This window comes from Chelonia mydas, chromosome 1 (genome assembly GCF_015237465.2).
Source record: "Chelonia mydas isolate rCheMyd1 chromosome 1, rCheMyd1.pri.v2, whole genome shotgun sequence".
NCBI lineage: Eukaryota > Metazoa > Chordata > Testudines > Cheloniidae > Chelonia > Chelonia mydas.
In genome coordinates this window covers 205,226,145-205,253,953 of record NC_057849.1, presented here as the reverse complement: position 1 = coordinate 205,253,953, position 27,809 = coordinate 205,226,145, and the positions used below count along the sequence as shown (strand labels likewise).

Here is a 27,809-nt window from a genome sequence, read left to right as displayed (position 1 = left end):
GTGAAATGCTTCCAGTTCCACCCCCAAGGCCAGTTAGACAGGCAAAACTGAAGGGTCTCACTGCGTGGGTGAGACGATGAAGTTGGAAGGAGGGATTTAGGTTTATTAGGAACTGGGAACTCTCTGGGAAAGGAGGAGCCTATTCAGAAAGAATGTGCTCCACCTAAACCAAAACACAACCAGATTGCTGGTATGTAAAATTAAAAAGATCATAGAGGAGTTTTTAAACTCAGGGCTGGAGGAAGCTGACATGGGTGGAGGAGCACATGGTTTGGACAGAGACCTCAATTAGGGGAGTATTTATTAAAGGGGATACACGGTATTCTACAGGGCCGGCTCCAGCCACCAGCGTTCCAAGCACATGCTTGGGGCGGCCCTGAGAAAGGGGCAGCAGCCCGTGTGCCGTCAGGGCGGCACTCGTCTTTCCACGGCAGTGGCAATTCGGTGGCAGCTTTACTCTGCAGGCTGCGCTGCCGTGGCAAATCAGAGGCAGCTTCTGTCTTCAGACGTCCTGCTTGGGGCGGCAAAAAGGGTAGAGCTGGCCCTGGTATTCTCGTAAAAGAGAAGAGGATAGAAGTTGATAAAGTACATGTAGGAACTGAAGAGAAACAGGTAGTGAAAATGTCCTATTCAAATATATCACATGAAGGCAAACAACTAAATATTGACAAATTTTGTAAGTGCTTGTATACAAAAGCTAGAAGTCTAAATACCAAGATGGGTGAACTTGAGTGAGTGTTATTAAATGAGGATGCTGATATAATAAAACAAACTTGGTGGAACAATGATAATCAATGAGACATAGTAATACAAGGGGACAAAATATATAGGAATGACAGAGTAGGTTGAGCTGGTGGGGGAGGGGCACTATAGGTGAAAGAAAACATAGTCAACTGTGCTGGACAATCTGTATGGCTAGAAATTCCATGCTCAAATAATAACTGTATACCAGAAGAAATATACTACCCACCACCTGTCCGTGATGGTGATTGTAAAATTCTCAGGGAGATTAAAGAGGCTACAAAAACTCAATAAGCTGAAATTCCTCATTATATCTCCCTATTGACTGGGTACATGTCACCTCAGAATGGGATGCAGAGATAAAGTTTCTAGACACCATTAATGACTGCTTCTTGGAGCAGCTAGTCTGGAAATCCACAAGGGGAGGTTTCTTGATTTAGTCCTAAGTGGAGCTCTGGATCTGGTCCAAGAGGGGAATAAAGCTGAACCGCTGAGTAACAGAGATCATAATGTAATTAGATGTAACATTTGGGAAGGGAAGGGGGAGAAATACCAAAGAAATACACCACAGCAGCATTTAACTTCAAAAAAGGGAACTACTGTACACAAAAATGAGGAAGCTAGTTAAATCAAAATTAAAAGGAACAATCACAAAAGCTTCATGGAAACTATTTGAAAACACTACAATAAAGGCTCAAACTCAATGTATACCCCAAATAAAAAAAAAAAAAAAATCAGTAATGAGTACCAAAAAATGCCACCGGAGCTAAACAGCAGAGTAAAAGAGACAGTGAGAGGCAAAAAGGCATCCTTTAAAAATTGGAAGTCAAATCTTACTGAGGAAAATAGAAAGGAGCATGACCTCCGGCAAGTCAAAGCGTAAAAGTACAATTAGGCAGGCCAAAAAATAATTTGAAAAGCAACTAGCAAAAGACACAAAAACTAACAGTTTTTTTTAAGTATAGCAGAAGCAGGAAACCTGCCAAACAATCATTGAGGTCACTGGATGATCATGGTGCTAAAGGAGCATTCAAAGAAGACAGGACCATTGGAGAGAAGCTAAATGAATTTTTTGCAGAGGATCACTGCAGAGGATGCGAGGAAGATTCCCACCCCTGAGCCATTCTTGTTAGGTGATAAATCTGAGGAACTGTCCCAGATTGAGGGGTCAATAAGAGGAGGTTTTGGAACAAATTGATAAACTAAACAGCAGTAAGTCATCAGGACTAGGTGGTATTCACTAATTCTGAAGGAACTCAAATATGAAATTGCAGAACTACAAATTGGTATGTAACCTATAACTTAAATCAGGCTCTGTACCAGATGACTGGAAGATAGCTAATGAAATGCCATTAAAAAAAAAAAAAAGGCTCCACAGGTGATCCTGGCAATTGCAGACCAGTAAGCCTAGCTTTAGTACCAAGCAAATAGGTTGAAACTATAGTAAAGAACAGAATTATCAGACACATAGATGAGCATTATATGTTGGGGAAGAGTCAACATGGCTTTTGTAAAGGGAAATCATGCCTCACCACTCTATTAGAAATCTTCGAGTGTGTCAACAAGCATGTGGATATAGTGCACATGGACTTTTAGAAAACCTTTGACAGTGTCCCACACCAAAGGCTCTTAAACATAGTCGGGAGTCACAGCATAAGAGGGAAGGTCCTTTCATGGATCAGTAGCTGGTTAAAAGATAAGAAACAAAGGACAGGAATAAATAGTGTGACAGAGCTCTGACCTTGTCCCTGGGGGTCCCATACTTCCAGGTGGTTTATGCTAGCTTCAGAGGCTCACTGCAACTCTCCACATAGCCCTTCTCTCTCTAGGGCCAGGGTTAGTCTACTGAGCCCCTTTTCATCATAAGCCAGCAAGGAGGTTGGTGAGAGAACTCCCACAGTTTCTGTTATCCCTACAGGCTCATTCCATAATAGTTTAGCCTCCTGTCCTGATAGGGGCTTATCTTCCCCTCCCAGGAGATGGTACTGTAGTGGTGGGTTGGGGGGAACCCGGGCCCACCCTCTACTCCAGGTTCTGGGCCAGAGACCCTAATGGTAGCAGCTGTTGGCAGCCAACCTTTCACTGCCAGAGTTGCTATATTTCCCTGGGCTACTTCCCCACAGCTCTCCCTCTTCTCTTCTCTATCCTTACCAATGGCTTGAGGAAATCATCATTACTCAGTCCTTCAGCCACACTTCCTCTCCTCTAGTTCCCTACCTCTCCTCAGCCTGACTGGAGTGAGCCCTCTAATAGTATCAGAAGGGCCTTAATTAGAGTCAGGTGTTCACATTAACTTAATGGCCTCACCTGACTCTTTGCAGGTTAATTGGAGTCAGGTGTTCTCATTAGCCTGGAGCAGCCCCTGCCTTGGTCAGTCAGGGAACAGCAACCTGCTTCTCCAGTGGCTGGAAGCCCTGTCTCTCACTACTCTCCTCTGGCCTGGAAGGAGGTGAGAGGCTGCTGCTAAGACCTGGGCTCTCGCTGTTGCTGCTACTGCTCCTGTGCTACTTGGTTGCTGGCTAGCTGCTGGATCCCCCACCCTCAGTTGCTACTGCTCCAGCTACAGTCCCTTGGGGAGCCTGCTGGCCTGCTCCCCAGAGGAGGGGAGTGAGGGACCCCAGCCGTTGCTGCTGTGGACACCACCACCACTACCTGTGAGGGGTCCTTCTTGCCTGGCCACTGGACTGCTGCCTGGAGCCGCCAGAGCTGCTGCTGTGTTTGCTGCTGAGGAGCTGCTGGAACCCCAAGGAGGAGAAGAAGAGGACTATCTGCTGCTGGGGAGCACACAGAGACTCTGCAGACAACCATGGAGGGGGCCTCTAAGACTGAGTAACTTTCCACCTGTGCTCTTGTGGTGGGGCTTTTGATTGTGTTTGTGGGGACGCAGAGGGTGTGGTGTGGAGCGTGTCCCCCTTTGCCCCTGCCACCATCGCTGCCCCCTTAACCATCCCCAGTGGACACTTACCATCTGCCTCAAGGTCCTGCGTCTGGGACTCAGCTGCTCACCATTTGGGCCTGAAGCAGCAGCCTGCCCAAACTGACTTTTGCAAGCGCACGTGGGCGCACGTTCCCCCCTCCTTGGACTGACATTCCCTCCCGCCCCTCCCCCCGCAGCAACCCCTCAGCTTTGTCCCTTGCTACCTGACCCATTTTCCCCTTGCAGCCTTTTGCCCTCCCCTTTGCCCCAGCCCCTCTCACTAGCTTGAGTTTGTTTGTCTGCCCTGCCCGTTTCCCTCTGCTGCTCTGTATGACCCGCCCCAGCATCTGAAGCTAGCCCTTGGGTCTCCTTGTCCTACTTCCAACCTGGTTGTTCCCCCTCCCCCTGCGGTCCCCCTTGCCTGATTAGCCCCTCGATCTGTGCACCCATGCCCCCCTCCCGTGTGCTTGTGCCCCTCCCATTTTAGTTGACCCTCATATCACTGCACCCCCCTAATGCTATTGTAACCCCCCCCCTCCTCTAGTGCAGCTAAAGGAGCTGGAATCCTGACCTGAGTTGCTGACAGACACCCACCCCCACGTCCTTAATAGCCCCCCCCCCATCCAGCCCCCCCACCCCCTTTTTGGCGCCCTCTTCCCCTGCCTGCAGCCTAGCGGGGAGGTGTGGTTGACCTGTTCCACTTCTCCCCCCTTTCTCTGGTGTTTGTCCCCCCATCTTATTACGGTGGGGGATGAGGCAGGTGGGACCCCTCGGGCAGCTCCCACCGCCCTTCCTCCACCTGCCCCCCCGTCGCCCGCCTAGCCTCTACCTCAACCGCCGCTGCCGAACCACCTGCTATTGCTCCCACTGGGGCGCCAGCCGCGGCGGGCAACGGGGTGACCTCCACTGCTGCCACGTCCCTCACCCCCTCCGATTCTGGAGGAGCCCCCCCCAGCCGGTGGGAAGGGCCAGGGCAAGAAGAAGGGTAAGGGCCCTGCCTAAAAGACCTGGCCCTCCATGGCAGGGGCTGCCCCCACTGCTGCAGCCCCTCCACTGGCTGCAGCGTCCCTCCCCGCTGTTACCTCCACCAACTCTGCGGGTGCCCTCCCTCAGCCCCCAGGGCGTACGCCCAGGTGGCGGCAGCCCCCCCGCCTGCCGTTACATCATCTCTCCTGCCCACCGCCTCTGTTACCATCTCTAGGGTCCAGTGCCCCTTCCCCACCTTGACCAGGTAGCACGGCATCTGTTGCCTCCTGGTGCCCGCCTCACCCCTGTGGAGACCTACGTGTGGGCGTTGGCGAGGGTGGTGGGGCCCATGGCCATCGTAGCGGCCTCCAAGATGTACAGAAAGGTCATATTCTTCCTAGCATCGGAGGCTGCTGCCCAGGAAGCGGTGGAGAAGGGGCCTGGCGGTGGGGGGCATATTTGTCCCCCTGGAACCGCTGGAGGACCTGGGCATCCGAATAGTCCTGACCTCCGTCCCTCCCTTTCTTCCCAATGCTGCCCTGTTACCCGCCCTCTCTACTCTGGGGAAACCCATCTCCATTATCAGCCCTCTCCCACTGGGCTGCAAAGACCCCGCCCTCCATCACATCCTCTCAATCTGCCGGCAGGTGCAGCTTCAACTGCCTCTGGCAGTGCATGACAGAGAGGCGCTTGAGGGGTCCTTCCTGGTCCCCTACTAGGGGGCCGCTACCAGGTGCATTATTCTCCTGGGAAGCCTGATGCTACCTCTGCCGGGAAATGGGGCACAGCAGGAGGTACTGTGTATTGGCCGGCATGGAGGATTGTCCAGGACCCCCGAGCCCTGGCAGGGCGCTGGCCCCATCATTGCCGGCACCCCTGGCTGCCCGGTGCTGCCCCTCCTCCTTCCCAGCCCATCACTACTTCCGCTCGGGCCCAAGGGGTACCTCCCCTAGTATGCCCAGATGAGCGGGAGAGCCCCATCTCTGCTGCGTGCAATCTGGCGGGGCCTGTGGAGGAGGGTGCATCAGGGACGCTGCCGGGCATGGGAGAGGGCCCACCTCAGGGGGACTCCTCCCTCCCTCGTGCTGCCCCACTATTACCTCCCCGAGTCCCTGAGCCATCTCCCCTGCCCCTTGACCTGACTACTGTTAGCTCAAGCTCCACTCCTCCCATCAGATGCGGAGGCCCCCCGGAAGACCAGGAAGGGGGTACCGATGCTGAGCCTTCCACCTCTCCCATGGGTGTATTCCATCCACCGGTGCAGGCTGGGGAAAACGTGGCAGCACCGGAGAGAAGCACTACCCCTCCACTGGAGTCCCTTCCCACAGAGGCCCCTGATGGAGCCCCTCCTGCCCCCTTAAATCTGAAGCCCCTGCTAGCCCCCAGGCAAGTGTCGCTTTGGGCACTGGTGCGGAGAACCCCGGGGTGGTGGAAGGTGATCTCCCTTCTATCTACCAGGAGATCTAGGCCGTGGGTCTGACCCCGGTCACCCAGGGGAGGACAACCCTCTGCCAGCAGGCCTCGATCTGGGTGACCTCACCCCGGCCCCCCCTTTCCCCGTGCTCCCTCCCCCAACCGTTGCTTCTGCTCCCAGCTCCGAGGGTCTCCTGGATTCTTCCATCTGCCTGTAGGTGGCACCCCGCTGATGGCCGCTGAGCCTACTGAGGGGGACCTGAGTCACCAGAGGCACCCCTCGTTGGTGCAGGGCAACCAACCTCCTTCCCAGGTGGGGGCCCCACCGAAGATCGTCGACCTCCTGATGCCGTGGCTGTCACACCCACCATAGAGCCTGAGCCTGCTCACCTCCTGGATACCAACAGGACTACTCTGTTGTACCCAACTGGCCTGGGTCTATCACAATAGGCAGTTTTCACAATGGGAAGAGGTAAATATTGGGGTTCCCCCAAGGATCTGTACTGAACCTGTGCTGTTCAACATATTCATAAATGATCTAGGAAAGAGCGCTAAACATTGAGGTGACAACGTTTACACATGATACAAAATTATTCAGGATAGTTTAGTCCAGAGCTGACTGGGAAGCGTTACAAAGGGATCTCATAAAGCTGGGTGACTGGGCAGGAAAATGGCAGATGACATTAAATGTTGATAAATACAAACTAATACACATTGGAAAAAATAATCCCAACTATACATACAAAATGATGGGGTCTAAATTAGTTGTTACCACTCAAAGAAGAGATCTTGGAGTCATTGTGGATAGTTCCTTGAAAACATCTGCTCAGTGTGCAATGACAGTCAAAAAAGATAACAGAATATTAGGAACCATCAGGGAAGGGCTAGCTAAGACAGAAAATATCATAATGGCATGGTATAAATCCATCATATGCCCACACTTTGAATACTGCATGCAGTTTTGGTTGCACCATCTCAAAAAAATGTATTAGTATTGGAAAAGGTACAGAGAGGGGCAACAGAAATTATTTGGGGTATGGAACAGCTTCCGTACAAGGAGAGATTAAAAAGGCTGGGATTATTTAGTTTAGAAAAGAGACGACTGAGGGGAGATATGATAGAGGTCTATAATATCAAGAATAGTGTGGAGAAAGTGATTAGGGAAGTATTATTTACCCCTTCACATACCACAGGAACCAGGAGTCCCCAATGAAATTAATAGGCAGCAGGTTTAAAACAAACATAAGGAAGTACTTCTTCACACAATTCACAGTGAACCCGTGGAACTCATTGCCAGGGGATGTTGTGAAGGCTAAAAGTATAACTGGGTTCCAAAAAGAATTAGATATGTTCCTCGAGGATAGATCCTTCAGTAGCTATTAACCAAAATAGTCAGGGACTCAATCTCATGCCCTTGGTGTCCCTAAACCTCTGATGCCCAGAAGCTGGTAGTGGAGGCTGGGGGTAGATCACTCAATAATTGCCCTGTTCTATTTATTCCCTCTGAAGCATCTGACACTGTCCACTGTCAGAAGACAGGATGCTGGGCAAGATGGTCCATTGGTCTGAGCCAGTATTGTTCTGATCCTGTCCAGGGCTCCACCCACACTTAAAATGTCTCCTCATTCCCCATTCTGAATTTCCTAACCCCCTATGCAGAATTATAACTTTAAATAAGTCATGCCAAATACCCTTACTTAATTTTGTCATTACACTAACCTTTACACAGGAACCAATATGGCCCTTCCACTTATTGCATGGGGGGGAGGGAGATAGTAACTCTACTCTGGAGAGACTCCTACTTGAGATGTAGAATGTGGGGAAGAGTCTCACTTGTGTGGCACCATCCCTCTCCTCCCCCAGAGCCCATAGATACCACTTTGCTGGGGCTCTGTGCAGAAGGGGCTTTGCTGGGGTCAGGATGAGAGGAGACAGTGGATCAGACTAGTTGCTTTCCTTGGAACCATTCCCAGCACACCAGCCAGATTTCCATGGAATTCCAATATGAAGTTAATATTCTCTCTGGGTCTCCTCCACTGTAGTAACAGTAGTGTCTCCACAGGCTGATCCTACAAATAGCAGCAGGGCTGTAGCAGTAGTTAATAGGCAGCAGGTTTAAAACAAACAGAAGGAAGTATTTCTTCACACAACGCTCGGTAAACCTGGGGAACTCTTTGCCAGAGGATGTTGTGAAGGCCAAGACTATAACAGGGTTCAAAAACGAACTAGATAAATTCATGCAGGATAGGTTCATCAATGGTTATTAGCCCAGATGGGCAGGGATGGTGTCCCCAACCTCTATTTGCCAGAGGCTTGGAATGAGCAACAGGGAATGGATCACTTGATAATTACCTGTTCTGTTCATTCCCTCTGCGGTACCTGGCATTGGCTGCTGTCGGAAGACAGGATACTTGGCTAGATGGACCTTTGGTCTGACCCAGTATGGCCATTCTTATGTTCTTATGCTGTCTGGGAGCCATCTAGAGGGGTAATTATTCATGTGGACAGCTCCGGCCACCGTGGTGGATCTTTGGCTTGGTTTTTTGGCAGAAGGACACTGCTGGGTGTCCAAGTTGTTTTAAGTTTTAGTATTCTGTGTGTGCTGCAAGATGTGTTTAGACACAGGTCCTATCAAAGCTTCCTCCCCTCTTGGGGTTGTCAGGTGGAGAGCTCTTGGTCTTGGCTGGTGAAAGATGACTTGAATGACAATCCCCTTTATGACATGGGTTCTTTTCCTTAGGATGTCTATTGCAGCAAAACTGCACCTATTGTACACCTCAAACTAGATCAGGGTTGCTGGTGAAGGTGGACAAGGACAGAATCCAGCTTGACTCTCAGAGGATGAATGTGTAGTGGTGACAATTAGAATCACCCCTTCATCCATTTCTTTACCTGCAAATTGAATACATTTTATTGGGAGTCACTGGTGACCCAATAAATATGGGGCCTCATGATAGCAAAGTCACTTTTCAGAGTAGAACTGCACTTTATGTAGATATATACTATTTTAAAAACCCCAAAACTTGGAAATAAACATGAACATTATCCATTGAAAGATAAATTCACTCCTTTCAGCTTATGTAAAATGAGTACTGACAGAAGCAAGCCATAAGTTACTTTCCAGATCTCATCTGTGCAGTGGCCATGGACATATGTGTGTTTGTGTTTGTGTTCCTGTTTATACTTTAATTTTACTCACTGAATGCACCTGTGCCTTGGCTGGTGACTCGGGATTTGTAAAGTCTGCAGCAGCGATTCTGCCAGGTGAGTCTCAGTTATGTTTACCATTTCGCAGACGATCTATTGAACCAAGACATACGTCTTTGGAAACTATTCTCAGGATTAGGCTAGAATCCCACTTGTCTTATTCTTTAGCTACTCCTGCCATCTAGTGGCCATTTTCTTGCACTCAGTTAAAGCCAGAGACCAAGATTTTCAAAATTGCTTACCTGAAATTAGGCTCCTAAATCCATATTTAAGCACCTATGTATGTAGCCTGGTTTTTAGAAGTGTTGAGTACCTGAAGTTCCCTTTGGCTTCAATGTCAGAGCCGACTTTTAAAAATTGTTCCACAGTGTGTATTTTTAAGTTTTCTCCCTGAAGTTTAATTGTTTTTAACAAATGTCATTTTAATATGTTGGTCACTGAATTAATTTTCTGCGGTTTTTCTACATATCAGCAGAAGCTCTGCCTGCACAGGTGTATGCACACACAGCAATGAAAAGGTTAATTAATCCCTACCTTGAAAAAGTGTCTCTCCACGTTCAGACTACCCCTGTGTTCCCCACAATATTCCTCCTCCGCTAACACCACAGACAGTAAAACAAACCCTTACATGGCAATATCATCTGGAAGGTTTATTTTCTTGCCCTGACCAAAAAAAAAAGCCCCCCAAACAATGCCAACCTAATAGTAACAATAATGAGATTTTAACCAAGGCATTTCCACAGACCTTTGTTTGTCTCTCCTCCAGGTAAGTCTAAGGCCAATCTACTCTGCTGTAGTGACCGAGAGCATTTTTTAGTATTTTGAGAGAAGAGTATAATCGATTCACACAGGCTGATAACTGTTACACAGAGGGCGCTAAATTAACTTTAACTCATGATTGGATGTTTTTCTAAAAGATGTGCTCTAGGAACTATTTTGGGGAAATTCTATGGATAGTGACAGGTTTCAGAGTAGCAGCCATGTTAGTCTGTATCCGCAAAAAGAAAAGGAGGACTTGTGGCACCTTAGAGACTAACCAATTTATTTGAGCATAAGGTTTCGTGAGCTACAGCTCACTTCATCGGATGCATGATACTTCATCCTTGCCTTTTCTATGGATAGTGTTATGCAGGAGGTCAGTGGTCCCTTAGGGCCTTGGAATCTATGTGGCAATGAATCCCTGACATAAGCTCATTGTCTGCAGTGTGGCCGTACAGGTGCATTATTTCTCTGATCCATCCACATGCCAAATTTTCACATCAGCAAGTTCATTTCAAACATCCTCAAAGTGGGTGGGAGAGGAGTCGGCACATCTTATAAAAAAAATTGGAGGTACTTGCATCAACCTTGAGAAAGCCACTGAAGAGAGTGTCTTTAAAGGTCTCTTCTGCTCACCTCCCAACCCTTAAAACTTCTCTTTCAAATAAAGGAGATATGTCCTGTACCATACACCCCTTCAAGATGGACCAGGATTAAAACACTTGCTCCGGCTTACCTACTCTATAAATTCCCCAAAAGCCTAGCTGCTCCAAAATATTCAGCTGACTATTACCTCTGTGCATGACACCAAACCCAAAACATCTGGCTGCCCATATGCATTTCCTCATACTGCACCCAGCCACTTGTCTGTGTGCCCCTCTAATACTCCTCTTTCCTTTGGCTACACCCAAACATAACCACTTCTTGGGGACAGTTTCCCCATCTTGAAATGTGTGTGTGAGAGAGAGAAAAATTAATATGGCAAAACACAATGTAGGTTGTGATGTGAATGTTTAGCCATGTATGTCATATGGGACATTACAGCAAAGACACTTCATTAAGCATATAACTACTAGGAACATAATCACTCATGGATACATCTCATTGAGATCTCACAACATTCTCCCTTGGGTGGCAAACTGTCTTCCCTCTCCACCAAAATAGGCAGCCTGGGGGTGACAACATGTCAATGGGAACAAACCAACAGGCCACTAGTAATTCGATCTAATGCACTGATGTCTATGAAGAATACTGTCCAGCATTCGCTACTGCTCACGCTGGCAGCATCAGGAAGCAGGGGTTGGAACATCATCTTATATAAATAGCAGGGAGGACCGTCTATCATATTAAATACTTTGCATGTTCAGACTGTTGGCTGTACAAAGCATTCAGAATATTTATGTATTTATTTGTTTTATTTTTAAATGACCCCTTCCCCGGGGTCAAACTGGAAGTCCTGTTTCAGTACAGCTGAGTCCTTTCCTTGGTTTAACATGGTTAGAGATCTCACATGTTGGATACAGAGGGACTATTATACACAATGGGGAAGAGGGGTATTATACATCAGTGTAAAAGCAGAGTAAAACGAAATTGCCTAAATGCTTACAGCCAGCTGAGCTGCCATCTGGCAGGCAGGATCGACAATGGCAAGGCAGTAGGCAAAGTTTTACTAAAACTGAGCTGGAGAAGATTTTCACTTGTCCTTTCAAGATGTCCTGATGCCAATTTTTTTAAAACAAATACAATGTCAGTACAAGGGTCCCTAGATGTAGCCTTCTGATAGTCTGTCCTCCTGTGTGTCCTTTGGAAGTGAGGGTCTCTTTGCTTGTACTAACAATAAGGTGTGGTGGCTACATCTCAGATGCGTCTTCGGTGTCTTTCCCAAAGAAGAAAGCAGGTGAGCTGGTTTCTCTGGAGAACTGTGGTGGATTTTATCATTTTTTGGTTTGTTAAAAACGTATTGTGTTCTCTATGACAGAGCCACCTCCGCTACCTATAAAATTCTGGGAATTTGCTGATGGTGGAGGAGGCTCTTCTGGGCTTTGCACCTCTTGTTTGGTTTCTCCCACTCCTGACTCCTGTAAGCTTGACTCTTGTCTTGAAGGTGCTTGGAAGCCAGACTCTACACCTAGGGGTTCGCTGTTCTGTAGAGGAAGCAGGGCCCTGTGCCGCATCAGGCTGTCATCACTGTTTTGGACTTCTAGGGAGTTCCTGTGCTTGGCATTCTTGTTGGCCACAGAGTTCTTCTGGGGCTCCTCAAAGCTCAATGACAGGGTGACTGTCCCACTGCCAAAGCTGACTTTTTGCTTGCATCCCCGCTTCTGCTGCTGCCGCTCCGTGGAGGTAGGCAGAGGACAGGGGTCTTCATGGTTGCTCTTGCTACTGATGGAGGATGATGGGGTAGAGCCCGTGGAACCACCTACACTGTTAGACCTCTTGCGTGACACGTTGCTACGTCTCAGTGTGGCCCTGGCTGCTACTTTGAAGGCATGTGCAGCTGTACTGCAGCGCACTTCCTCAATGGTGTTGCGGGAAGGCTTAAAGAGGATGATGTAGACTTTGTTGAAGAAGATGCAGGCCAACTGTCCAAAGCTGGCAGCCAGGATGGCAATCACCTCCACAGCTGAGACAAACTTGCCATAGGTACTGGCATAGGCAGGTATGAAGGAGATCCAAACAATGAAGAAGATCAGCATGCTGAAGGTGATGAACTTGGCCTCGTTGAAGTTCTCTGGCAGCTTCCGAGATTTGAAAGCGAAGAAGAAGCAAATGGCAGCCAGGAGGCAGGTGTAACCAATCAGGAAGCCCAGAGCCATCAGGGAGCCTTCATGGCAGGTGAGGAAGATGATCTCATCCTCCAATTCATGGTTCCGGTAGCTGGAAGGGGGAGCTGTGTAGAGCCAAATCACACAGATGATGATCTGCACAAAAGTACACAAGAAGACCAGAAGGAACTGCAGGTTGAGGCCCCACCATTTGCGATGGAGGCTTGTAGGGATCTTGGCTTCAAAAACCAGCAGGATGCGATTGGTCTTTACCAGGATGCAGGAGATGCAGAGGACAAAGCTGATGCCAAAGGCTGGCTGCCGTAAACGACAAGTCCAATCCTGGGGCTGGCCAATGAAGAATAGCGAGCTGGAGAAACAGCACAGCAGGGAGAACAGGAGGAGGTAGGACAACTCCCGGTTTGTGGCCTTGACAATGGGTGTATTGCGGAATTTGGTGAAGACCCCCAGAACAAAAGAGGTCAGGAAAATTCCCAGGACAGCAAAGAGAGTAAGAGCTATTCCAAAGGGCTCTGTCCAGGACAGGAACTCTATCTGCTTGGGGATGCAGGATGTGTGGTTTTCATTGGACCAGAAATCCTCTGGACACTTCTCACAAGCACTCGCATCTGCAAAATAAATAACACTGGATGAACAAGTTTGTTAGACTAGAAGGCCACCCAAAATAAAATGGGGCAATGTTTAGCTCCCTTCATCTTAAATACAGAAGTGCTTCCTATAAGAGATTACAGGTTCCAGCATATAATGCTCTGAATGAAGAAGGAACATTGCATGATGGGACCTGTAGCCTCTCAGGAGCCATAGGTCTGTATTAAAGATGAAGGCCATTTGTGAGCCACACGATAACGTTTTGGGGCTGCACTCTGGCTTTTCAGACCAATTCCTTTGGCAAATTTTAGAATTACTGGTGAACAGTGCACTTTATACTGCAGCTCTGCATCCATCCATCTATCTGTCTATCTACCTCCTAATTTCTATCTCTCACCTCACATACGTACTTCCTCCATTCTGGCTGACTTGATAACAAATGATGAAAATCAAAAGAATATGCTAGCTTCTTTAGCTGCACTGGGATCCCACTTCACATCCTAGGGAGGTAAATCTTGGATGTATTTAAACTGTTTGTTTAAAGCAGACCATCAGTGCCCTTGATTCTCCAATATCTTAAAGCCCTCACTTCAGAATGGCAGGGAAAGGGAATCCTGATTAGCTGATGTCTTTATGTTTTTCTAATCATGCACAGCACAACATCCCACAAAAACATACAGAACAGAAATTGGGGTGTCCACCAGGTGCATCCAGGCCTTTCAGTATGTGCCTGTGTAAAACACATGGAATGTAGGTGTGGGATTATGTCTCCCTCTAATGGCTGGCATTCCACTCAAATGGGGCTTGTGGTTTTGGTGCTGAAGATCTGTGGATGACCTGTGGTGGGATGCTCATTATAAGTTTAGAACCTACACCTCAGCCATCAGCACCACAGTGCTGCGAGCTGACAAAGCATTCTGAGTACTGATCTGCAAATACCTCTGTCTGCTGTCTCTCACTCTCGTTTTCAGAGCTTTCTATCTGAGTACTGATTACAGTCACAGCACATGGCTTTGAAACTGGAGTGAGGCATTTGACTGATATTAATAATGCAGCCAGTAATGCTCTGCTAATGAGGGCAGAATATTCTAAACTCTCTTTCTGGAAAAGAGGTGACATCATGGGCCATGGCATGCCCAAAGGACTCTTCCATGGTCATTGTTGGAGAAGGTTATTCTTTATTTCTGCTTAAAAATAACAATAGCCATTAAAATAGTGAAAAACAATAAATAAATAAACCAGGGTTCTTCAGAATCTGTTAACAAATATTTCTCTGTGATATCTCTCTCTTAATGTTTAGTTGGTCTTTTGTAAATTGTTCTTGTGACAAAACGTGAATAGAGAAAAAAGAACCCCTGTTAATATAGAACAGACAGTGCAATTTAGGTATTTCATTAACATTCATTCAGTCAAAAGTATAGTAATTATTTATAGCCCTTTTCATCTCACTGGCCTTTGCAAACTGTACAGTACTTCACACACCACTGAAACGCAGCCACCTATCAGAACCTGGGACCATGGAATTTCTGGGCTGCTGACACTTCTGCATCACCACTGGAAGCTTAGGCAGGGTTTCTGCTGGAGAACCCTAGCTAGTCACTGCAGGAAGTACCTCCCAGCAGGGCCTGAGTGGCAGCCCCCCGCAGCCCTCTGATTGGCTCATGCTGGTATATGAACCAAGAAGCCATCATGGACAGCTGTGTGAGCAATGACTCAAACAGCCTACTTGCTTCCGCTCCAGACCTTGCCTTGCTGTGGATTGTAGACTCTGGCTTCTGACCCTGGTTCATTTCCAACTCAGCTACTTGCCAGTTGTCTTGTAACCTGGTGCCTGACCCTGACTTTCTGGTATCCTGACCCGGCTTGAGCCCAACTCTGCTGCTCATCTTAACTGCAACTTGGTAACTGACCACACAGGCCACCCACAGCCCAGGTCAGACAGTTTTCTCAGACCCCTTTGGTTCCCCACTCCATCCAACCCCTCCACAGATGATGGAAGGGGCAGGCTGCCCTCCGACAGTGGCTCCCTGAGGGCTGGGACTTTCAGGACCAAGTCATCTGCCTGCAGGCAGAGAACCTCATGCTAAAGGCCCAAGTGAGATAGGCTCTGTGCTTCGGTAGAGATCTATGTGAGCAGCTAGCACACTCTCAGGCCCATAGCATAGCTGCTTCTCCCTGTATCGGGTCCCACTGCCCAAATGGCTTGGTGGGGAGTGCCGGAAATTCTGGGGGTTGCTGAAACAATGCAGGCTGCTCCTCCTGCTCTGCCCCAGTACATACCCCACAGACCAAACAAAGGTGGGGCTAGTAGTCAGCCTTCTTACCAGCAAAGTGCTTGATTGGATGTCCCCATTGGAGCAGAACAGTCCTGTGCTCTTAAACTGTGATGCCTTCCAGAAAGCCTTCTCAACCATTTTTGAGGACCTGCATTGGATCTGCTCTACAGAGGCTGCCCTCTGGAAGCTTCACCAGGGGAAAGGGCTGGTCATCTCCTATGCTGCACATTTCCAACGGCTTGTGGCTGATGTCAAATGGAATGGAGCAGCCCAGCTATACCAATTCTGGTGAGGACTCAGTGAGGATGTAAAAGATGAGCTAGTTGCATTGAAAGCCTCACTTGCTTAGAGGTCTTTCTTGATCTTGCCCTGTGCATCGACTCTCAGTTAATAAGGGGAGGGAAGAAAGCAGGGGAGCCTAATGCCCCCGTGCAAGAGGGTTACTCGCCCTGTGCAGTAACTGAGGTTCTTCGAGATGCATATCTATGGGTGCTCCACTGTAGGTGTGACAGTGCCCCCTGTGTCTTGGATCGGAGATCTTCACCAGCAGTGCCCATCGGACCGCACACGTGCCCCTTCCCTCTCTCCTGCTGTGTGCGGGATGGATATAGATATATATATATAGTGCTGTGCAATCCGATTGCCCCCAGTTCCTTCTCTGCCACAGAGTTTATGTTCTCAGCTCCGAAGCAGAGGGGAGGAGGGCGAGTAGTAAAGCACCCATAAGGACACACATCTTGAAGAACCTCAGTTACTGTACAGGGTAACAACTTCTTCTCTGAGTGATGTCCCTGTGGGTGCTCCACTGGAGGTGACTAGAAAGTAGTGCCCCTTGTTGGAAGGCTGAGGCTTTGAAGCGACATGTACAGCTGAGGAGAGGACAGCATCTCCAAGGAGAGTGTCCATTGCCTATGTGGCAGCCTTATAAATGTCATCAATGGGGACATTATTAAGAATGGCAATTGAGGTAGATAACAAATATATGGAATGTGTTCTGATTGAGGTAGGAGGTTGTCTATCGTGGAGTTTGTAAGATAAATGTATACATTGGGAGATCCATTTAGAGAGGCATTGTTTAAATATAGCAGTGCCTCTAGATCTTTTGGTGGTGGAGAGGAATAATCATGGAAATTTCCGGAAGGGGTTAGTCCTATCCAAGTAGATAGCTACTGTGCACGTCACATCTAGGGTGTGTAGAGCCACCTCCTGTTGATTATTGTGAGGCTTCAGGAAAAAGCAAGGGAGGTGTATCGGTTGATTGAGATGAAAAGTTGTTGGGACCTTTGGTCAAAATCTTAGGTGTGAGCATAGTGTAACTTTGTCTTTATAAAACACCGTGTATGGTGGATATGCCATGAGGGCTGTGTTTTGCCCACCTGTCTAGCAGAGGTGATGGCAACAAGAAAGGCTGTGTTCATTGCTAGGTGTTTGTAAGAACAGGTTGCCACTGGTTCAAACGGGGGCTATTCAGGGAACGTAGGACTAGGCTGGGGTCACAGGCTGGGATTGGGTCTCATATGGGGATAGAGATTTTGAATATGCCTCAAGAAGCACATTATGAGCAGGTGTCTGAAGACAGAGTGGACGTAAATAGGGCAGTGAAAGGTAGTGATTGCCACCAAGTGTACCCTAATAGAGCTATTGGCCAATCTGACTGTTTAAGGTGGAGAATGTAGGCAAGAATAAGGGACACGGAGTGTGTGCTGCATCAACCTTGTGTGAGGCACTCCAGCAGTGAAATCGAGTTCATTTGTGAATGTAAGTTCATCTGGTCATCTCACGCCTGCTATTCAAAAGTTTGACTGCATCTGAGCAGATTATTTCTGGACCCTGGGACCACAGAGGAGCCAGGATTTGAGGTGGAGCATCTATGGATTGGGATGGAGATGCATCCTGTGAAAGGAACCATGGTATTAGGTGGAGAGAGATCAGTGGGCATACTATCATGCGTAGAAGCTAAGTATAACGGACCTATTGTGGCCATGCTGGAGATATTATTTTGCAAAGTGCTCAGAATAGGAGGGAAAAAAGAGGGAAGACATAGGGGAGTGGTGCATCCCAGGTTATGAGGAACATGTCCCCCAGCGATCTGTGCCCCAGTCCCAGCCTGGAACAGAATTGAGCGCAGCGGGCATTGTGTTGAATGGCAAAGAGATATATGGTGGGACTGCCCCATCAGTTGAATATGGGTTGAGGTGCTTGCATATCTAGCTCTCAGTCATGATCATGTGAGAACATCCTGTTCAGTGCATCCACAGTGGTGTCCTGGTGCCCTGGGAGGTACGCGGCTGAAATGGAGATGTCGTTCTGGATACACCAGTTCCAGTTTGATCGCCTCCAAGCATAAGAGTGGGACCTCGCTCCACCTGCCCTGTTGATGTAATACACGCAGGCGAGATTGTTCATCATCACTCTGATGGTATGATGTTTGAGAAGAGGTAGGAAATGTTGGCAGGCATTACGGACTGCTCAGAGTTCTTAGGAAGTTGATGTGTAAGATGGAGTCGGTGGATGAACATCTGCCCTGTACTGTGTGTTCATGTATATGTGCTCCCCCAACTGATTAGGGAAGCATTGTGGTTCAGATCATAGTCCGTGATGGTTGTAGGAAAGGAACTCCAACACAAATGTCACTGAGCTGTGTCCATCACAGCAGTGAGTCCTTGACATAGATAAAAGTTTGTGAATGCTGTGCTTGTGGGGGAGGTATACAGGATGGAGCCATGCTTGAAGACCTTGCATGTGCAGTCTTGCATGCCTGACCACAAACGTGACCGCTGCCATGTGGCCTAGAAGCTGGAGGCATGTTCATGGAAAGATCTGGGGGGCAGAACCATGTGGCGGATATCAGATCCATTATAGCTGAGAATCTGTGAGGTGGTAGGACGGCTCTGGCTTGTATGGCATCCAACTGTGCACTGATGAATTCCAGCTGTTGTACTAATGTTAGAGTGGACTTTTCTAGGCTCACAAGGAGGTCTAGCTTTGTGAACAGGTCCATTGTTACATGGACGGCTCAGAGAGCATCCATTTTGGATGGGGCCTTGAGGAGACAATAGTCCAAGTATAGGAAAATGATTATTCCTTGTTTCCTTAGGTAGGCCATGATTATCGTGAGGACTTTGAAGAACACCCAAGGCACAGTGGATAGTCCAAAGGGCAGTACTTTGTACTGGTAATGGTCAGTGCCCATGACGAACTGGAGGAATTCTCTGTGAGCAGGATGTATGGAAATATGAAAGTATGCATCTTGGAAGTCAAGCGCTGAGAACCAGTTCCCCTGTTCCAGTGCTGGGATAATAATGAAGAGGGTAACTATCTTGAAACATTGCAGCTTGATGAATTTGTTTAGATTCTGAAGGTCTAGGATGGGACACCAGCCGCCAGACTTCTTCTGACTCAGAAAATAGTAAGAGTAGAAGTCCTGTCCCATGTGTTGGGAAGGAACCTGTTCTATGGCTCCCAGTTGCAGAAGATGACTTATTTCTCCCCTTGAGAGGGGTCCCTGAAGAGGGATGGTGAGGAAAGGTGGTGGGGTGGGATATATAGGAGAGGGACCGAGTATCCTTCCTTGATTGTCTCTAGAATCTACTTGTCCAAGGTGATGAGACTTTAAGATGGGGAAAACGGAGCTAGTCGGTCACCAAACTGTTGGAATGTCAGGGATGGTAGGGATGACTGGAACAAGGGAAGGCTTCTTGGTACCTTGACCACACCTTCAAAATTGTTATTTTGGTGCTAGTGCATGAGAGGTAGCCCACTCCTCAGGGGGCTATCTACTTTTAGTCAGAGTCCTTTGTTGACAGCATTGTGTATTGTTGAATTTGGGATTGCGGGGGGGGGGGGGGGGGGGTTGGTACTTCGCCGAATGTCTCTTTGGTGCTGGCATATATATCCTGAGAGAATGAAGTGTAGCTGGGGAGTCTTTAAGGGAGCGCAGAGAGTTTTCTGTGTGCTCCAAGAATAGCTTCTGACCTTTGAATGGTAAATCCTCTACTGGTAAGTCATGGCAGAGTGCCTCCAATATGGAGTAGTTCAGATAATTATACTTGGTCATAAGAGCTTCATAATTTGAAATCCTAAATTGGAGCATGGCTGAAGAATGTCTTGCATCCAAATAGGTCCAGGCGTTTCCAATCTCTGCTTGGATGACTAGAGCGAGATTGGTATTGACAGCTTCTCTCCTGCACCTCACTGACCACCAAAAAAGTGGGGCGGGGTATGAAAATAAAAATTCAGCATCCTTCTCCAGAACATAATATTTTTTGTTGGCACATTTGCAGGTCAGAGAGATGGAAGCTGCGGTCTGCCACAGAACCTTCACAGGTTTGAGAAGAGCCTCATTGATTGGTAGTGTGATCTTTGAGGAAGAGGATGTGTGGAACATATTCAGCTGTTTATGTTGCTGGTCTTTGGCTTCCTCCAATGGAATCTATAGGGAGTCTGCCATCCTATGGAACAGATCTTGAAAATGCCTGAAGTCATTGGCAGATGCAGGGGGTGGAGGCATAATCTCCTCGTCAGGTGAGGAGGAAGAAAAACGTAAAGTTGGAAAAGCCTCCTCTTCGTGCCCCTCTTCCTGTTTTTCCTCCTCAGTGGGTACCAGTGGCAGTTTGACTTCCTGAGGCGAGAGACTGATGGAGAAGGGAGAGGTATAGGTCTCTGGCTTTCCTCTCTGGGAGGGTTCCCGAATTGTGCCCTGAACATGGCCCCAGGGTCTCAATGTGACCAGTTTGGTGGAAGTGTGTGATGAGGTCACCTATGAATAAACAACCTGAAACTGGGGTACCACTGTACCCCCTTAACTCCTAGCCTGGGCTGTCTCTCACAATGCTTTGCAAATGAAAAGCAGCAACTCCCCTGGGTGCTGTTATCACTCAGTACAACAGCATATGGAGCCCCACACACAGCTAAATTACATGAATTCTCCCTGAGCCACTCATGAATCACACAGTGAAAGGCACCTGCACATCTCCCAACCACCCAGCCTTGCATGTGGAATATGCCATCTTGCCCTCATCAGGAGCCTGACCAGTATAACTTTATTACCCACTTCACCCCTCCCTCAATGTGGAGAGGACACACACTAGCCTTTGTAAACTGAGTTGAGGTTTCCCAAGCATTTCAACCAAAATACACTGTTTTAGGTAAAATATAAAACAGATTTATTAACTACAGAAAGATAGACTTTAGTGATTAGAAGTGGTAAGCACAAAAGGTCAGAGATAGTTACCAAAGAAAATAAAAGGTAAGCTCACAGTCTAAATCTTAAACCTTATTAGAATAGGCAGTATTTAGATCAATCGGTTCTCTCACGCTACTAGATGTTAAGTTTTTAATACACAGGCTTCCCCTTGAAACCTGGGACGAGTCTCCTCAATTTAAGTCTTTGTCTTCCCAGTGTTCTTGTTGCTCCCAGTGTAGGTGGGGGAGGAGAAAGGCAAAGGCATGATGCCACTGTCCCCTATTTTATATCCTCAGTCCATATGCCTGGAAAACACTAGCCCAGACATGTCCTGGTGGGCTTTGCTGAGTCACAGAGTTGAGCAATCCCCCATTGTGTGATGCTTGTGCAGCCCTCTTACAGTATTGTAAATTCCTTGTTTACAACTCCCCTACTGATTAATGGTCACTTAACACCGTCCTGGGAGTGGATCACCCCCTAGCAGTAGAGACTCTCAAACTAACAACATATTTCAGTAACAGCCATACAGTAAAATCTCATAACTTCACACACACTAATGATATACATATTTGGACAGAACAATGGGTTTCAGCAGATCATGACCTTTCATATGATATCTTACATGGCATGCTTTGTATGAAATATCATAATTATATGACAAGGATGAATATGAGGGTTCCAGAGTGCTACTTTGAGGTACAGAGTGCCATAGAGTGGTATATGTGGCTGCATCCATGGTGGTCCCTGTCAGGATTGGGGGCCAGAGGTGGTTTGCATATAGTGAGGATAAGCCAGTGCAATTTGTCCAGTAGTCGAGGGAACAATGGAACCCTCCTCCTCCTTCTCCACTTCCTCCTCCTCCTCCTCCTCCTCCTCACTGGGGAAGGGAGGCGCTGTTCTCAGCGGAGAGAGGGAGGAATTTCGTGAGTCCAGAGAGGAGGGTAGAAGTGGTGGGAGGTCCTGTCGAAGAAGTGAGGACTTACTCGGTGTCGATGGCTTCGTTGGTGCCAGAAATGGTGTCTGTGCCATAGCTCCTGCACATGGGCCACCTCGGTCTCCAGAGCTGGGAAACGGTGCTGAGGGCTGAAGGTCTGCACAGATAGGGTCTTTGGTACCGACTCAAAGAAACAGTCTAGAGGTACTTGGATGAGCCCTGGACCTGTGTCCCCTGTCGGATGAGGCTGAAGCCACCGACCTAGCTGGGGATGGTATTCTGGCAGGCTGCGCCTCAAAAGTGTGAGGAGGAGGAAGCCTGTTTCTTGTCAAATGCACAATCACAGTATGACTTTCTCTTCACAGTGTGTGGAGAGTGGGGGGTCAGCTGATGACCTGGCAGAGCATGAGAGCCTCTCTGGGGAAGAGTCCGGACCCAGGTTCATTGCCGCACGTAGCGATTTCTTCATGAGGAGAAATTTCAATCTAATGTCCCTTTCTTTCTCGCTCTGGGTTTCACGCCAAGACAAATGGGAACATTTTTGAGGGACATGTCCCTCTCCCTGACAAAGGATACACTGCAGGTGGCCATCTGTTATCAAGAAGATGGCCCCACACGAATCACACCTCTTAAACCCGGAAAAGCCGGGCATAAGAGTGAATGGAAAAGGCTTCCTGGTTGGCAAGGGCAGGAAGCGGCGGAAAACAGAAACCTAAATTATGAGAAGAACTGTAAAGATAAACAATTTTTTTTTTAGATAGGAGGAAAATACTAACTAAGAGGGTATAGGAGAAGTGGGCTCTGCTAGCAGAGTCCGTCCCAGACCAAAGATGTTGGAGAAGGAACTAGGGTCGGTTGGACTGCACAGCGCGTGCGCGCGCTCTCTCTCCATTCATTCATATATATGAATGTCCCACATGCAGTGCAAAAGAGGGGAGGTGCCCATGTGCTGTCCAATGGGCACTGCTGATTAAGATCTCCAAACCCAGGTGCAGGGGATGCTGCCACACCTACAGTCGAGCACCCACAGGGACATCACTTGAAGAGGACCTGCCTGCTACACCAAAGCCTGTAGACCCGAGTCCTGAACTGATGCAGGTTTGCCTGGGTTGCAGACACCTGACCTCGGAGGAGAAAGAATGTCAATGGCAGCTGAAACTCTGTATTGTGGGGTTCCAGGACATGCCCATGTCTCCTGCCCAGCTCAAAAGAGCTTGGAAAATGGACCAGTCCAAGTCCGGTACGGGGGTACAGCTTGGGCATTACCAGAGCTCCGTGCCCTAGAACCACCCTCACCCCTCAAGTAGAACCTGACCCAGGATCCATGGGGTCTCCCTGCATTTCTAATTGCTGCTGAGGTTGTGGATCTTCAGGCAGGGGCAGCAGATCCCACCACAACTGCTGATGATAGATGTCACTGTCAACTTTATAGGCACTAAGGTAGCCCAAATCATCCAGATCCCTCTCTGGCCAAAACCTACACCAGACCTGGTAGAAATGGTTGATGGGTCACCTCTGCTGTCAGGACTGGTGACCCAAAAGACTGTTTCCTTAGAGGTCACAGGAGAAGGGCACTAGGAAATAATGTTTTGATGTGCTCCACTCTCCATTCTTCCCAATAATTCTTGGCACTCTTTGGTTGGAGTGACATGGCCTGCATATCTCCTGGTGGTGGAGGAACATTTGCTTCTCCTCTAAATATTGCCAGAAAGTTTGCCTCCAACAAATCGACAACCCCCCAGGTTACCTGCAACCAGGGCCCCAGGGTCGGATAAGACCCTTGGAAGCGAGACCCCGGATGGCAGGGGCTAACCCAGAAAGGAGTAACTCCAGACCAGAACCTCAGCTTCCCCTACAGATACCAAGACTACCTGGGTGTGGTGGAAAAGAAAAACATGGATTCATTACCTCCACATAGGAACTACAACTGTCCAACAGACCTACAACCCATGGCACAGCTGCCCTGTGGATAGATATACACCATGCCTGAACCAGAAATGGGGCCACTATGCATGTATATCCAGGAAAATCTTGTAAAGGGCTTCATTCATTCCAAGATCCACCTCTTCAGCAGGGGCGCACCAGTCCTCTGTGCAAGAAAAGAATGGATCACTGCACCTCTGCATAGACTATCGTACATTGAATCAGGTGACTATTTGTAACCAGTACCCTCTGCCCCTCATCCTGGAATTGCTGGACCTCCTGATGACTCACCTAGGTTCTAGGGCGCATACAATCTAGAACACATAAGGCCTGGGGATAAATGGAAGACTGCTTTTTGTACCTGATATGGGCACTTTGAATACTCAGTAATGCTCTTTGGCTTAACCAGCACCTTCACAACATTTCAAGAGTTTGTAAAAAATATGTTCAGGGACATCTTGGACTGTATATGATCACCTATCCTGATGATATACTGGTGTTTTCTGAGAACCCTGAGCAGTACTGTCTGGTCTTCCCTGGAGGCACTAGGGAAGCATGGTTTCTATGCCAAACTTTGACCAGACCACCCTTGAAGTTTTATGTTCCCTAGTCTCCCTGGAGGGTACTCACATGGACCTGTAGAAGATAGAAGCCATTCAAAACTGGACAGCACCCCAACTCCTCTGAGAACTTCAGCGCTTCCTGGACTTTGCAAATTTTTATAGGTGATTCATCGCCAACATCTCAGAACAAATAACCCCCCTGACCTCCCTCCTTCATAAAGCCATTTGGTTCACTTGGTCACCTGAAACGCAGCTCACTTTTGACCGGCTTAAGATCGCCTTCACCACAGCCCTGATTCTGGCATACTCTGACCCAATTTTCCTGTGAATAGTGGAAGTGGATGTATCCAACATGACCATCAGGACAGTACTCTTGCAGAGAGTTGGACCCCAGTCAGTTCTGCACCCTTGTGCATTCTACTCTCAAAAACTCACCCCTACAAAGATACACTATGGCATAGTGGACAAGGAGCTCGTCGCAATCAAAACTGCATTTGAAGACTGGCGTCACCACCTTGAGGGAGCTTGGCACACAGTACAGGTTTTTACTGACCATAAGAACCTGGAGTACCTCTGCAAGGCCCAAGATTTGAATCAGAGGCAGTTAAGGTAGGCCTTGTTGCTCTCTGAGTTCAAGTTTATTACCTAATGCCTAGGAAACTGAAATGGGAGAGCCAGCCTCTATCGCGGAAGGGGAGCTACTACCAGGAAAACAAGGAACTTACTTCTGAGACTCCCGCCTCCTCAAGCCTAGTAATGTTGTCAATGCCACAGTTCAGCAAGACCTGGTCACCCTTATCCATTCTGCCTTGAAAGAAGACCCACTTGCCCAAAGAACACAGTCTATGCCATTGTGGGCTAAGAGACACTGTTCTGTGAGGGATGGGATAACTTACTTTGGTAAAAAGAAAAGGAGTACTTGTGGCACCTTAGAATGCACCTTAGAATTCGATGCATCCGATGAAGTGAGCTGTAGCTCACGAAAGCTTATGCTCCAAATAAATTTTAGTCTCTAAGGTGCCAAAAGTATTCCTTTTCTTTTTGCGAATACAGACTAACACGGCTGCTATTCTGAAACCTGTCATACTTTGGTAAGTGCATATAAGTCCCTATGGGGCAACCCGGACTGGAGATACTATGACCATGCCACAGTGCTCCATTGGTGGGTCACTTTGTCTACCTAAAGCTCTCCTGCATGGCTGCCCATTTTTTCTGGTGGTCCTGCATTCTGGCCAAAGTCTGAGCTTTTATGGACTCCTGCAAGTGCTGTGCATGTACCGAGATGTTTTGAACGGAACCCCTCAGTATCTTAGTAGCCCTGGAGACTCCAACTAGGCCTTGTTTGGCCATCAGCCTCATCATTGTGGAGCTCCCAGGGTCTGATGGCTGCACAGCAGCCTTGCCATTTGACTACAATGGCCAACTTCATCCCGGCAACTACCTGCCTTCTGCCAAGACCACTGCTCATCTCCTGACACAGAATATGGTTTGTCTCCATAGACTTGCAGACCACATAGTTTCAGACTGAGGCCCATGGTTTACATTCATGTTTCCCTTCTGAAGCCCTAGACTGAGAACCTCTTCCTGGCTGTACCCCACCACTATCTCCACCAATCAAAATGCAGCGTCACGATGATTAAAAAGTGCATGCCAACCGCAATTCCCAATGGACATGTGGCCGCCTAGTGGACTGGGAAGTCTACACCCCCGAGGAACACACATAGGGACCTGCTTCCCACGTCCACACCCCTGACCTGGTGGGGGAATGGCACAGGACTCATCACGACTAGCCTGGCCTGGAACCACCTTGAAGGGGGGTACTGTAAGAACCTGTGGGATTAGAACCTGGGACTGTGGGGTTCTGGGCCACTGAAGCTTCTGCATTGCCATTGGCAATTTAGGTTGGGTTCCTGTGAAGCTAGATGTTACAGGAAGTACCTCCCAGCAGGTCCTGAGCAGTGGCTCCCTGCAGCCCACTGATTGGCTCATGCTGGTATATAAACCAGAAAGTCATCATGAGGAGCTGTCTAAGCAACAACACAGACTGCTTGCTTCTGCTCCGACCTTATCTTGCTGTGGATCCTAGACTCTGGCTTCTGACCCTGGTTCATCCCTGACTTTGCTACTTGCCAGTTGTCTGTAACCTGGTACCTGACCTTGGCTTCCTGGTATCCTGACCCAGCTTGACCTTGACCCTGATTCCTCCACTTGCCTCCCACCTGCAACTTGGTGCCTGACCCTGACTTCGTGACCCTGTTCAACTGTGATGATACCAATTGTTTCCTGACCACTAGGTGGTAACTGACTAGTGCACATGGGCTGTCCGTGGCCTGGTCCAGACACCCCCTCTGGGGTGAAGAGTGGCAGTTGGTTAACTGTGTATAGCAACACTATAAAACAGGTAAGCACAGGAAATGAAAAAGAGTAACACAGCCAACTGAAATAGGAGAAGAAATTTAGAAAGGCAGAATGAAATCACCCAAGTTAGAATTTTACCAGGGCAGCAGAAACCGTTCCTTAAATCTTGAGAAAAGTGTCAGGGGATCTTTACTTCAGATCTTTACAGAGGTCAGGATCTCTGCTTTCTATCTAATTCAAAATAAGCTATTATATGAATATTATATGAATATTGATTTTAAGTTCTTATAGTATTTGAATCAAGAAATGTATGGTACCATATTCCCCTATTAAAGAATGGTAATTCATTTCTGATTTGCTGAGAATGTGATTCACACGCATGGTAATACACACATGGTAGCACATTCACACACACGCTGCAGCCTGGACTATGACACATGATGCCAATGAGGGCAAGGAAACGGCTGTACTTTGGAGCGTAGAATGGTTTTGGATGCAGAAATTTGCTGACACAATAATTTGGTTTCATTGTCTGGGACGTGCCAACCCTGAGGCATCAGTCTGACTGAGACACTGGAAATTCAAAAATTTTCAATTTGCTCTAAAACTGTTATTACATTTTCCCTCCAGAGTGGAACTGTATGATTTAATCAGACTCTCACTTCAATAAGAGTTGAACTGTGCCCACAGGTCATATCAATCTGCTTTATTTCCTGCAGAAACTGTGGAAGCCAATTCAATTAAGGGAACTGTTCATCTGTGCAGTGTGAATACAGGGGTGTCTGATTACAATGGATTCTGCTACAGAATGGACTTTATTTCCTGATAAAATGGGGAATATATAAACATATGAAAAGGTGGATGCAGATTGGAATTGAAATATGGAGTATTTCACCTACAGGTTGTTAGGGGACCAAAAGCTATTGCTATGGTATAGCAGGAATACTGATGTCCGATTCTGGGTATTATTTGTGGCTCTTCCACGGGCTTCCTGTGTGCCCTTGAGCAAATCCTTTCCTATCTCTCTTCCTTAGGAAACCTAACTGTGCAACAGGGGATAAGACTGACATGGCTCTGAGGGGGCTGAGAGCAGGGTTTCTTTAGCAGAGGTTAGGAAACGAATGAGCCATGAAAACTGAACTCCCCTCTGCCCTTTAGAGAGGGTCCCAATTATGTCTATTGGCAGGGCCTTG

General features: G+C 47.9%; 1 protein-coding gene and 1 long non-coding RNA gene across 5 annotated transcripts in view; both read right to left on the bottom strand.

The window, feature by feature from the left end:
- Positions 1-241: 241 nt before the first annotated feature.
- On the bottom strand, positions 242-2,942 carry LOC122462207. Its single transcript, XR_006284625.1, has 3 exons — positions 2,893-2,942; positions 2,274-2,426; positions 242-552 (listed from the first exon to the last, which is right to left on the bottom strand). It is a non-coding gene; the product is annotated as an uncharacterized LOC122462207 (long non-coding RNA).
- Positions 2,943-10,268: 7,326 nt separating this feature from the next.
- The window catches only part of CASR (calcium sensing receptor), a 169,407-nt gene continuing 151,866 nt past the window's right edge, over positions 10,269-27,809 (bottom strand). For all 4 annotated transcript variants that reach the window (XM_043544356.1, XM_043544716.1, XM_043543647.1 and 1 more), the window contains exon 7: positions 10,269-13,397. In XM_043544356.1, the coding sequence (XP_043400291.1) occupies positions 11,953-13,397 (1,445 nt within the window). In that variant the 3' untranslated portion in view covers positions 10,269-11,952. The remainder of the gene's footprint in view (positions 13,398-27,809) is intronic.